General features: G+C 44.3%; 1 protein-coding gene across 1 annotated transcript; it reads left to right on the top strand.

Annotated features, from left to right (window-relative positions):
- The first annotated feature begins 1,173 nt into the window (after positions 1-1,173).
- Positions 1,174-12,954, top strand: EIF2S2 (eukaryotic translation initiation factor 2 subunit beta). The gene is made up of 9 exons (XM_069871774.1): positions 1,174-1,314; positions 5,980-6,160; positions 7,066-7,169; positions 8,127-8,262; positions 8,582-8,682; positions 9,119-9,267; positions 10,154-10,210; positions 11,237-11,322; positions 12,481-12,954. The coding sequence occupies exons 1-9, from the start codon at positions 1,303-1,305 to the stop codon at positions 12,654-12,656; spliced, it is 1,002 nt and encodes a 333-aa protein (XP_069727875.1). The 5' UTR covers positions 1,174-1,302; the 3' UTR covers positions 12,657-12,954.
- Positions 12,955-13,557: the final 603 nt, after the last annotated feature.

Below are 13,557 nucleotides of genomic sequence, written 5' to 3'. Positions count from 1 at the left end.
CAGTGAATGAGTGTTTCTCCCAGCATCTTGGCTTGGATCAGAAACAGCGTGACCAGCAGGTCCAGGGAGGTTCTTCTCCCTCTGGACTCGGCACTGGGGAGACCGCTCCTCGAATCCTGTGTTCAGTTCTGGGCCCCTCACCACAAGAAGGATGTTGAGGCTCTGGAGCGAGTCCAGAGAAGAGCAACGAAGCTGGTGAAGGGGCTGGAGAACAGGCCTTATGAGGAACGGCTGAGAGAGCTGGGGGTGTTTAGCCTGGAGAAGAGGAGGCTGAGGGGAGACCTCATTGCTCTCTCCAACTGCCTGAAAGGAGGTTGTGGAGAGGAGGGAGCTGGGCTCTTCTCCCAAGTGACAGGGGACAGGACGAGAGGGAATGGCCTCAAGCTCTGCCAGGGGAGGTTTAGGCTGGACATCAGGAAAAAATTTTTCACAGAAAGGGTCATTGGGCACTGGCAGAGGCTGCCCAGGGAGGGGGTTGAGTCACCTTCCCTGGAGGGGTTTAAGGGACGGGTGGACGAGGTGCTGAGGGACACGGTTTAGGGTTTGATAGGAACGGATGATAGGAATTTGATAGAAATTGATAGGAATGAATTTGAATTTGATAGGAATGAACAGAATGACTCCATGATCCGGTGGGTCTTTTCCAACCTGGTGATTCTACGATTCTATGACCCCGTTGGCTCCATCAGGGACGATCCTGGGGATGGAGGGCGGGGCTGATGGCGCACGCGCAGTGGCGGGGCAGGGGCGGAGCGCGCAGGCCAAGGACGCTGGCGGCGCTGAGAGCGCATGCGCAGTAGCGGGAGCGCGCACGCCGGGGAAGCACATCGCGGCTGGCGGCGACTCGGATTGCGCATGCGCAGTGGCAGCGGCGTCGGCTCAGGAGGCGACGCGCGCTCGGGGCGGGGGGCGCAAGGCGCATGCGCAATGGCGGCGCCGCGCGGCTGTGGGCGCTGCCGGCAGGCGGTGTGGTGGTGGGGGTGGCGCTTAGAGCGCATGCGCAGTGGCGAGGCGCACGGGTCTGTGCTGAGAGCGCATGCGCAATGTGGGGGCCGCGCGGAGGGGGGGCGCTGATCGCGCATGCGCAGTGCGGGAAGCGCGGGCCCGAGGAGGCGGGGGCGCATGCGCAGTGCCGGGGCGCGCGATGGCGGCGCATGCGCGGGGCGCAGGCGCAGGCGCCGCGGGGCGGGGGGCGCTGATGCAAGAGGCGAGCGCGGCGGCGGCTACCGGCACGGCGCGTCTCTGAGCCAGCCGCCGCTCCTCCCGCACCGCAACCGCGCCGCTCCCAGCCCGGCCGCAGCCATGGGCGACGAGGTGAGAAGCCGGAGGCCGCCAGGCCCTCCCGCGCCGCCGCCATGTGCTGAAGCGCGGCCTCGGTGGGCGGAGGCCGGGCCGGGCGCGTGGCGCCGGCTTCCCCGGGAGCCGGGCCCGGCTCCCGGGGAAGCCGGCGCCACGCACCCGGCCTCCCCGAGGCTCCGCGTAGCGGGGAGAACCCCCCTGGTATCCCCGAGTCCTGCCTCTGGCGGAGGGTGGCTCGGGGGAAGGCGGATTCTGTCTCCCCTTCGTTCCCCGTCGCGGTCCGTGGCCTTCCAGCCGTTCGTAGCGTCTGGGCAGTTCCCTCCCTGCGCTCTCCTTCTGGAGATTTAACATCCTGCCGCTTAAACCCGAGCGCTAAATAGCTGCGTCTTGACAAAGGGTAGCTGCAGGTTGTCGGGATCCTCCCAGTCCTGAAAGGAGCTTCAGGAAAGCTGGGGAGAGGCTCTGGATCAGGGAGAAGACGAGGGGGAAGGGTTATCACCTGGAAGAGGGGAGATTGAGATGAGCTCTTAGGGAGAAATGTTTTGCTGTGAGGGTGGGGAGGCCCTGGCCCAGGTTGCCCACAGCAGTGGTGGCTGCCCCATCCCTGGGGGTGTTCAAAGCCAGGTTGGATGGGGCTTTGGACAACTGGATCCAGTGGGAGGTGTCCCTGCCCCTGGCAGGGGGTTGGAACTGGATGGGTTTTGAGGTCCCTTGCAACCCAAACCATTCTAGAATTCTGTCTGATGAGGTTCGTTTAGACACGCTTCCAGGGAAGTCGATGCATCTGTATCTGAGAAATATTTCATCGTGTAGATGCTATATTTGGCATTTTTGCTCACCCCATTTCAGTTCTCATGGGGAATAGGAAAGCTTTTTGTGTATGAGTTTATGAGCGCCTTGATGGATGACTGTATCGCCTGTGGGAAGCTGCACTAGCTGAATTTGTGAGATGGCTGCTTATGGTCTTGTATCTTCTTCCTGGTGCTATTTAAAATACTTGCATGGCTTCTTTCCTGCTCAGCAAAGTGTTTGCTCTAGCCATGGAAACAGGCAAGCTATAGTTTGTCCTCTGTAATGAAGGAGGACTAGTGTAATTACTAATTATGTTAATGGTAGCTGAGACTGACTTATTCAGCTACTTTTGACATCTAGAATGAATGTGCTGCATTTATGTGCCTAATTGTGTTTTTGGAGTTGTAATTCTAATGCCTGCGTTGTACTCTGGTTCCAGAAACTAGGACCTAGGAATTCTTTCATCAGGTGCTTTCTGTCTCGGGTGATCACACGACCATAGAACAGTTTTCCTGTTTCAGATTTAGCATAAGTATCAGCAAAATTATTCTTCTTGCGTAATGCCTTTGTCCTGAGATTGGTGGGGGGATATAAAGAATATCTAGTACAGCAAATTTATATCTCTGGATTGCTTTATCTAGCAGATACCACAACTGAACTGTCACTGTTGGATCTTCTGGCCAGTGTATGTGTGAGAGTGAGCGAGTGCCCATGCATTCCAGAGCTTTCGTGCATCTGCTTGTTGGGAGTCAAATACTTTGTTGTTGCTGTTAAGTTGGTGGAACTTTTTAAAGCTGATGATTCTACAAAGTGGAGGACATTCAAGAAGAATTTGCATCTTGAACTACTACAGGTGTTACAGAGCTTTGCTTTGTTGCATTGGTCTGTAGCTTAACATTTTCAGAGCTGTATATGGAATGGAACTTCCTGGCAGAAACTCTGCCTGCCTAGAAGTGTGGCGTGGCAGGCCTGCAAGGGGAAGCAGTCTGTTAATGTTTCTTTGGTTTGCTAAAAATCGTACTATGTATGTAATCTTGCTGGATATAGAATCATAGAATAACCAGGTTGGAAGAGACCCACTGGATCATCGAGTCCAACCCTTCCTATCAAACACTAAACCATGCCCCTTAGCACCTCGTCCACCCGTGCCTTAAAAGTTCTGAAAGTTCTTCTGGCCCTGTAGATTTATTAAGTTCCAGGAAATCATTTTAGAGAATGCTGTGTTTTGAGCAGCTGGAGGGTTCATCCAGACTAATGTGTTTATCCAGACTAAGGAAATGGGATTTATTTGTGACTTTGTTAGAATCCCCAGCACTGGCCATTGTCTCAGCACTTCAGAGTAGTGTTGGTTTCTGTCTTGAGAGTTACATTTGGCCTATGAAGCTTTGAGTCTTCCCCTCCCCATCCCATCCTTTCATTTGCTAATTTTCTGTAAACTGGGATTTTGACTGTGTAGGCCTTTGAAATAAGGAGAGATGTGTGGAGCTGGGTGTAAGAAAGAACTGTGTGGTCTGCAGAAGAGAAGACCTGGTATAGGAATTGGGCTCCAAGAGCAGAAACAGGAGAGAAATGTGTAACCAGTTATATGGGGAAAACCGTTGGGTTTGGTATATTTGGGCTGGGGACCTTGGTCCCTTCAGGAGAGGGCTTGCAACTCTGTAGAGGTTTTCGGTGCTTAAATGATACCATAGTGCTTGGACTCATCAAATGTGCTGAAGAGAGAAAAGGAATGAGGAATCTTCTGAAATGTCCAGCTCAGAATCAGCTGGCTATCAGGCAGGTTACTTTATATCATGATTTGTTAAAGCCTGTGTGAGCCAAGACTCCTGTTTATTTTTCATTGAAGCACTTGAACAAAATATTTCAGGCACAGACTTCCTCCTCAGGTTCCAAAACTCTATTAGTTTCCTGTGAGCAGTTAGTGTCCTCTGACTAGATCCTAAGTTTGGAGCATCTTGGCCTGACTGGATGGAGTGGCCCTTCAGAGCAGTGCTCTGTTCAGGACCGGACACACTGATTTTTCAGCGTTTTGCCAGCCTTCCATCCACAAGTCGTCCTTGTGGTTAACTTCAGTTCAGTGTGGCACACACTCCGTCTCTCTTGTTGGTGGAAGGTAGGCTGTATGGTGGCTCAGGGTGAAAGATGGCTGTTCCTTTGCAGAGAGAAGAGTGATTTGGGGCAGGTAGGCTGCTTCCTCCTTAGAAATTATTACCTTTGATCTAAGCATAATCTCATGTTTGCTTAATATTTGCAGAGATATGAAACTCTTCAGTGTCTTGCAAAGCTTCTTCTTTGAAATGAGTCAAGGTCTTGACAACATGTGCTGGTTCCCAATGCTGTGGACTTGCCAATGCAGGCAGCTTTCTTTCTGTCTCAGTGGACTGTGGAAGCCAGCAGACAGTGTAACCAGTTCTGCAAATTCTTTGATTACTGTGCCTTACAAGAGCAGGATTCAGACACGTGCTGAACTAAGCCTTAGAGGGAAGCCCTCCAGCAGAAGTCTTTTGAGAGTTTTTCTAGCACAGTGTGCGCAACTAAAGACACCTCAGGAGCCGGAAAGCCTTGACTTCAGTGTCCCATGTATGTGGGCACTTTGTGATGCCGTGCTGCAAACACCCATAGGTGCAGTTTTCTACCTTTAATAGAGCCTTTATGGAACATGTAAGTTCCAGAAAATCGGAAGAATATCATGAGTAGGAGAATGAGAAGTGTGAGGAAAATATTGACTCATGGGAAAGGGAGATGGCCAAGCTTGCAGGGTGTAACAAAAAAGAAGTTGGAGAACTGCTGCTTTACGCACTCCTTTGATGAGTGAGGATATTCATGATACTGAATTTTACCTATCTGTGAGAATGCTGTTCAATTACTAGATAAGAAAAACTGCAAAGACCCTCATTAAGTTTCTGAAATTGCATGAGGTATTAAATAAATACTATGGTGCGGAAATACAGCCAGATGTATGTAGTGAAACCAACCAGTAGCTGTGATGTCAAACTTGCATCTTAAGTGAAATAAGAAGCATTCCTGTGTTGGAAAACTGAAGAGCTCATGTGTGAAGTAGCTCAGGTCTGCAGAGGATGAATAGGTTAAAAGTGAGTCTTGGGGTTAGTGCTTTCTTCACAGTCAAAGTGAATTAAGCTGCTTCGCTGTCTAAAGAGCTGTTAATCAGCTTTTAATCGCTTAGTGTCCGAGGTTCAGTTTCCCACCTGTGGGGAGAAGGATGAGATCTTTGCTACTTCGTAGTGTTGAGAGCTGATACAGGTCTTGCTGTATCTCCAGCCCCATCTAGGTTTCTCCCTTGTCCAGAGTGTTCTTGTCAACAGAGTTGTTGGAAAAATCTTGCCTTTTAATAGATCTGGAAATGAATGTAACTCACAGATGGAAGTACAAAGTGTAACTGATACGTAAGCAGCTTCTGTGGTAGAGGTGTGCTTAAATCTTTTTCTGATGCAGAGTGGTTCTGTCATGGTTCACATAGTTTTGCTTCAAAGTCTGAGTCCATGATGGTAATAAAATGGAGAAGAAGCTGGCAGCCAATCTGTCAAAGGTTCACAGCGTTACTGTATTTTCAGGTGAACCGACGCATGGATGGCAGGGAACTTGGACTACCAAAGAGAAAGTAGCAGAAGTTCGAAACCACCAAGCAGTCATCTCTTGTAATTGGTCCCAGTTGTGCCCTGGGACAAGATCTGTGGTGTTTCTGACGAACCCTGTGTAATCACTGTTTTGAGTCAGTGAGCTGGCAGGTCTAGAACAACTCCTCGTCAAGATTGAAGCAGAAGCGCAGTTTGTGTAACTGAAGGAACCTTGGGAGAACCTTAAAGGTGTTGTAAATATTAAAAGTTACGTGATTATTATGCTGCTAAGGAACTCTTTTGACTCTTACAGATGATTTTCGATCCCACTATGAGCAAGAAGAAGAAGAAAAAGAAGAAGCCTTTTATGCTGGATGAGGAAGGAGGGGATACACAAGCGGAAGAGACTCAGCAGTCAGAAACAAAAGAAGCTGAACCAGAGCCAACAGAAGACAAAGATGTTGAAGCAGACGAAGAAGACAGCAGGAAGAAAGGTAAAGTGACCCACACAGATAAACTCACAAAGATAGTCCCGTCTTTTAAGACAAGCCCCAGTAGTAGAATTTGGCATCGCAGCATGTAATGCTGGAGCCCTCGTTTTTTTTTTGAGACTTGAGTGATGTTCTGCTGCCTCATAGAGGGCGGATTTTCTTCCTGCTTGGAATCGTGTTCACAGGCATCCAGGAAGCTGATGTAAATTCCACTTTCCTGACCAGTCTTTTGTGTGAGGCAATGAAAAGGGAATCCCTGAAATAGTTAGAGTGAAGGTTTAAATCTTGCAGTTGTTGCAGTAACTCCACATTATGGCTGCTTTTCATTTGAAAAATTAAGCAATGATGTGAATAACAAATATATTTTAAAGGGTTTTTAGCTTTTGGATAAGTGTGAATGTGTTCAACTAGAGTGTTCTTTGGAATCTTTCAGGAAATAAGCTTGCAATTGTATATAACCTTGCTTTTCATGTTGAGACCAATGTCATTTCAAGTTGACCTGGTTCAGGGAATGCTGTTAACTTAAATCCAGTTTGTTGATGAAATTGACTCCTGCAGCAAAAGAAACCATACCTTCCTCTTACAGCTTTTTTTTGGTTTTGTTTTTTTTAAGCTTCTTTACTTTTATGACAATAGTGGATGGTTTCTTTTGTCCAGCAAAAAAGACAGATAAACTCTTAAAAAAGTAAGACAGTGCAGTTACAAGATGCAGAAACTGTAAAATGGCAATGAGGTATTAGGGATAGGGGAGAACGACCTTTTTAAAACCTGAAGGATGTCTGTAGGGGCTACAGCTTGTTGCTTATGTCTTACTGTTATGTTTTGAAGATTTGGATGTAAATTAGAAACCTTAATATCTAAATGGTTTCTACAGTTATACATCTTTTGGCAATACTTTTGATTTTTAGATGCAACAGATGACCTGGATGATCTAAACTTCTTCAATCAAAAGAAAAAGAAGAAAAAAACAAAGAAAATATTTGATATTGATGAAGCAGAAGAAGGTGTAAAGGTTTGTTTACATAATTAGGCCATCTTGTCTATGACTGACAAATTCCTTGCTCTCATTTTCTCCACATGGGCAGTGCAGGAGTTGTTTCAAGTCTGTCATTGTATCTTTGTGCAGTTAATAACAAAAGGAAATGTTTCGCGGTCTTTCATATATAGTAGGTTCTGCCGAACATGTTGCTCTTGCAGGGTATTTTGCCCAGAAGTGAAAATCTAACAGCACAATGAGCAAGTAATTCTGTGATCTGAAGTAAAAGTTGACTGGCATCAGGGTTAACTGTCCTTTGGAATGAGAGAAGTAAAGGGATAGCAGAAGCACGGTGCAGAATAGTCCTCTAAAGCCCAGCCCTTTATGTAAAGGCTAGATATCTGCTAAGAAATCTGTTTTTACTCTGTTGTTTTCTTTAGAAATTACTGGCTACTGTTTTGTGTTCCAGAAGGTGCACAAGATATTTTTACTCTTCTCAAGTGTTATTCCAAGTCATGTTTGTGTATCGTGTGTCAGTGTGACTGGCAAGCCCAGAGAGCAAGGGAACAGAGATGTTACATTGCGTGTAAACCTCTTCTTTACTTTCTGCCTTTTGAGGAAGAAAATGTCCCTCAGATCTGCCCCATACAGGGAAAATGCACAGGTTGCACACGCTTACTGTACCTTATTGTCTGGCATATAGAGTATCTTGGTCCCTTATGCCCTAAAATGGCTGATTCCTTTAAGGCAAGTGTAGTGTGATCTTGTTCTTGATCAGGCACAGGTTAGACCAGAAGGTGAAAATCATCCTGCTTCATGGCAGTAGGGCAGTGCTCTAGACTTCAATATACTTCAGTTCCATTCCTATCTGTGTTCATTGTGGTGGATATTAGCAGTATTCATCTAGTATAGTCTTCTACCGGTATTATTTCTAATGCTGTGCAATGGAGGTTTGTGCTTAATACTGTAAACTACAGCCTTCTTTATTTGCAGGAGTTGAAAATTGAAGGAGATGTGCCAGAGGCAGTAGAACCTGAAGATGACCTTGATATCATGCTTGGTAATAAAAAGAAGAAAAAGAAGAATGTGAAGTTTCCAGATGAAGATGAGATAATGGAGAAGGATGAAGGTAAAAGTATAACCTAGCTCAATGAGATACTGAAAGTGAAATGTAGCCCCTGTTTTATGTGAATATTTTCTGTTCAAGTGCCTTTTCTGTTTCAAAATTCATCTTATCTTTACTACTAAATTATTTATCAGAAAAATGTTCTGTAAAAGCACTGTATAAATTTGCCATAAATGTTGGTGTCCCTGTAGGCAGGCAAACACAGAAGGCATGTCTGCATCTTGGTGGAAGCTTCTTTGATTTACCTTCTAGAAACAGTGTAAGCATGAAGTTAAGGAATGTTTCTTTTCTTATTAATGAATCCCTAACAACTTGTTTGCAGCTTTTGAGGATGAAGATAGCAAAAAAGATGATGGAATTTCTTTTAGCCTTCAGTCAGGACCTGCGTGGGCAGGCTCAGAAAGGGACTACACATATGATGAGGTAATGTTCAAAAGACTTGTTAAAAGTATTTTCCGTGTTGATATGCATCAGTAGAACAGGGCTTTATGCTCACATGTCCTGTTTCTAACTTAAAATTAAAGACCTGTTGTCAGAAGCTCATGAACAGAAAAATAACGAAGCATGTCTTATATCACAGTTAATTTTTATATAGGGTAATATTAGTGATGGTTAAAATGCCTCTGCAAATAGGCTTAAGTACTTGCAGATGATGAAGTAAACCCTTGGGGAAACAGCTTTACATTTTGTGTTTATCAGAACAGATTTTTAAGTGTGTGTTCAAAACCTCATGGGGAAATGCTAACGGGCAAAGACGGTCTAGTATTCATTATGAAAGCTGTTCAGATTTTTTTTTTTGAAGTGATGTACTTTGCGAAATGCCAGAAATTCAGGTTGATGTGAACCCTTTTTTTTGCAGTTGCTCAACAGAGTATTTAACATCATGCGGGAAAAAAACCCAGATATGGTAGCTGGCGAAAAACGAAAATTTGTCATGAAGCCTCCACAGGTTGTAAGAGTAGGGACCAAGAAAACATCTTTTGTCAACTTTACAGATATCTGCAAATTGTAAGTGTCCTCTTTAGGTTTCCCAGGAGAATACGCTTTGCTCTTGGCTGTTGTGAATGCGTGTTTGCTGGCGAAAGGCTGTGGCAAACCAGAAGTAAACTGAAAGCTATTTCAGTCATGCTGCTCGCTTCCTTTATGTTTCTCTGTGACAAGATATTTGTGAAGATTATTTATTGCTGCTATTTCTTATTTTATACTTAAATTATGAAAATGGGCTATATAAGTCTCATGATCTGAAACTAAACTTGTTGCTTTTGTGATTTCGCTGGCTGCTGTCAAGTCTGTAGTTGCATCACCAGTGGTATTTATTTCTAAGTCTTGGGTGAGGGGTGGGAAAAGCTCTTTATAATTTGAACTGACTACAAATACTGTTCCCTTGGTGAATGATATGGAGCACGGTAATTTTTTTTCCACTGTTTTCTGCAGTGCTTTCTATGTCTTAATTATTTCTTGTGAAGGCAGTTTATTCTTTGTGGGCACTCTGGGAATTCATGTCTGATTTGTTTCATAAGTGAGACAGAAAACAGTCCTGATGAAATCATACTGAGGATTCATATAGTATACTAAAGGGAATTTTTAATGGTAGCTTGAAACACCTTTTTAAGGGAATGGCAGGAATAAGAATGCAAGATCTCTATGGAGAAAACTTATTTTCAGTAGTTACTGTAACTGAGTTTGGATTTTGGGGGATGGTGAGGCTTTTTTTGTGGACTGTTTAGCTTTCTTGTGTTCTCATTCATTGTCTATGCTCTTTAGTGCAGACCTTCTGACACTGGCCCCCCCCTTTAAACTTGGTAATTTAAGATCGTTTTAGCCTGCCAGACCTGTATAAATACCAGATTTCTCTGAAGGGGGAAGGTTAAACATATCCTTACTTTATTTTTAGATTACATCGTCAGCCAAAACATCTCCTGGCATTTTTGTTGGCAGAATTGGGTACAAGGTAAGGCTGCTGGTCTGTGTTTGTGACTGTGCGTCCAGGAAGTCAACAGCAACATCGTTGACGATGTCTGATCAAAAATAGAATTATTTGGTTTAAGTCTGTTTGTGCTTGAACATCAGGCTTCTCTTCTGTGCACATGGATATTGTGCTGGGTGATTGGAGAGATACTTTCTTGGGGAGGAGATTCAGAGGCAAACTGGTACAAGTCCCAGGGAACAGTCTGGATTAGTGTTGTATTCCTTATCTGGAACTTTGCTCAAAGATGCTGTGATAGCGGAGCTGTTCCTCACAGTCAGTGAGAGTGGCTCTGTGGCTTGTGTGAACCTAAGGCACATGACAGCTAGGGAACAGAATATTTTAGTGCCTGCCCCATGGCAAGTCTTCTGGGCCTGTAGCTACTCGTCCTGTCTCATGTTGCAGTTAAATCCACCTGTCTTAGCATAAAGTTGATTTTATTGGGTTCTTATCAAAGATCTTATACGATGGTGTCCTTTCTGGTTGTCTATTCATTTCTCTGTTGTAGACCGTGATGTTATGTTTAGACATAGAGAATTAAGAAGTCTAACTGCAATGTGTGTATAACAAATGCTTGTTTGATTGGGCTTTGGAGTCTCTCTAACCCCAGAGGGCTTAAACTTGGAACCTATAATGTGAAAAACCGCTCAACTTACTACATCGGGAAGGCTAGAAGAGGGTCTTCATAGTTGTATTACGCTTCACTAGGAAGTTGTCGTGGCCACTTCTATGAAATAAACAGGTGTTATTCTCAAGTCTGCAAAGTTCTTCTGATTGTGTAGCTTAACTGTGAGGCTGATCTCTGCTGGCATCTGCTTTTACTGCAGTGAAGTTTATGCTTTGGCGAAACTTGTAGTTTAAGTGTCTTCAGAATTTTGCATTTTTTTCACAAAGCAATTCTTACTCTTGTATTGAAGAATGCATCGTTATCTTGCTTTGTGTTCATAATTAGTTTTAACTCTTGATGTCTTCTGCAAATCAAATGCTTAATTGATTTTTCTTTTAAATTAGTGGCTCAATAGATGGTAACAACCAGCTTGTAATCAAAGGAAGATTCCAGCAAAAACAGATAGAAAATGTCTTGAGAAGATATATCAGTAAGTATAACGCCCTTTTCCATTTCTTTTCAATTTCTATGCCACACACGTGTGTATGTTGTGGAGATTCTGTACTGCAGCTTTATAATGGAGTAATGCAGGTGCAGGTGGTTCTGCCCTGGTTATGATAAGCACATAGGTTGTATTCTCTCTGGAACTAAAACGTGCCAAGGAAAAACAAGAAGAGCATTTGGCACTGGTGAGACTGCACCCTGAATCCTGGGTTCAGTTCTGGGCCCCTCACTCCGAGAAGGATGTTGAGGCTCTGGAGCGAGTCCAGAGAAGAGCAACAAAGCTGGTGAAGGGGCTGGAGAACAGGCCTTATGAGGAACGGCTGAGAGAGCTGGGGGTGTTTAGCCTGGAGAAGAGGAGGCTGAGGGGAGACCTCATTGCTCTCTACAACTACCTGAAAGGAGGTTGTGGAGAGGAGGGTGCTGGCCTCTTCTCCCAAGTGACAGGGGACAGGACGAGAGGGAATGGCCTCAACCTCTGCCAGGGGAGGTTCAGACTGGATATTAGAAAAAAAATTTTCATGGAAAGTGTCATTGGGCACTGTCAGAGGCTGCCCAGGGAGGTTGTTGAGTCACCTTCCCTGGAGGGAATGAGGTGCTGAGGGACATGGTTTAGTGTTTGATAGGAATGGTTGGACTCCATGATCCAAGATTTTCATTTGACCTTCATTTCTTTGTCTTGATGAAAACTATGGAAAATAATAGTAATAGTTAATTTTAAACTCTATTGTATGTGTTGGTTAACAATTACGGTTTGTATTTTGCTGCTGGTCAAAGGACTCACAGATGATACGTCACAAAGCGCTGTTTAAGTGCTGGGTCTGTACTGGAGTTGCTGACATCTGGGAATGCTGTTTCAGCACCGGAAGTGATGGGATGCCAGTGGGAAGTCTCAACTGGTTATTATTTTTAAAGCGCCAGTTACAGTGCGTGACACAGAATGTGAAACCTAATCTTTAACCTGGGAACTGGGGGGGAATTTTTAGGTTGCCTCGACCTCTGTGGCTTTCATAATAAGCCGCTTCTGAGTTAGCAGAGGCATTTGAACAGTCTTTAGAGACAACTGTTAAACTAAAGGCTGAAGGGGTGACCTTTCTGCTGTGATAATGCCTTATTTTTTAACCACAACTTAATTCCTTTTCTGCAGAGGAGTATGTCACCTGTCATACGTGTCGCTCACCAGACACAATCCTACAGAAGGACACCAGATTATATTTCTTGCAGTGTGAGACCTGCCACTCTCGCTGCTCCGTCGCCAGCATCAAAACTGGTTTCCAGGCTGTCACAGGCAAGAGAGCACAGCTCCGTGCCAAAGCTAACTAGTTTGCTAATCAACACTGGATTTTGCAAAGTGTTCTGGGGAGATATGACTGGACAGGTTTACAATCGGAATGGATTTACCATTGTATTAAAACGAGATTGTAAAAACTACGAGGTATTTGGTTTTTGATTGATTGGTCTGTGAAATCCTTGCAAGATGCAGATCCTCAAGCTGTTCACATACATTTGCTCATTGAATATATTTTACCAACCGTAAGGAATGTGGTGGGAAAGGAGATGCTTTTTAATCCATTCAGACTTCTGTAAAACACAAGATAAATTAAAGATACTATAACAGTGAGTGTCTTCGATTTGGACTTTTCCTTCAGTTTCCTCTTTATATGTGGGAATGGTTGGCGTGTTGTTCTGCAGATCATTTTGCTGAACTATGTCCAAGATCCAGAATAAAGTTTAAGATAAAGGGTATTTTGCTTTTACATAACAAGCTTATTTTTAGTTAGGCTATCATTAAATAGAGAAACCTCTCGCAGAAAGTCCCAGTAATGATAAACCTGCTTGTGCTTTTATAGCCACATTAATATGGGAATACAGTTTGCATGGAAAGTGACACCAGGACTTGGTGATACTGCTTAATTAGGCAGAATGTAGCTCTGAGAGAGTTCAGACACCATATTGATGCTGAATCTTAACATAGAATTGATAAACTGTACTGTAAGCATTCATAGTGTCATAGTACTAAACTTCGCAATTTCTAATAGAAATGTTTGTATTTCAAAGTCCTGCACTCTTCACCACTTTAAAGAGAATCAAACTAAATGGAGCAAAACTGAAAAAGGGTATTGAGGTAACTGTCATGTGGTGGCTGCAACACCCTATCTTGTGTAAGTCTTGAATTTACGGAAGATACTGCCAAGTAGTTTGAGTTCCAAATTAACACATTATG

The sequence above is a fragment of the Phaenicophaeus curvirostris genome, chromosome 18, assembly GCF_032191515.1.
Source record: "Phaenicophaeus curvirostris isolate KB17595 chromosome 18, BPBGC_Pcur_1.0, whole genome shotgun sequence".
NCBI lineage: Eukaryota > Metazoa > Chordata > Aves > Cuculiformes > Cuculidae > Phaenicophaeus > Phaenicophaeus curvirostris.
Note: the sequence above shows the minus strand (reverse complement) of the source record. Positions and strands in the feature narration are given on the sequence as shown.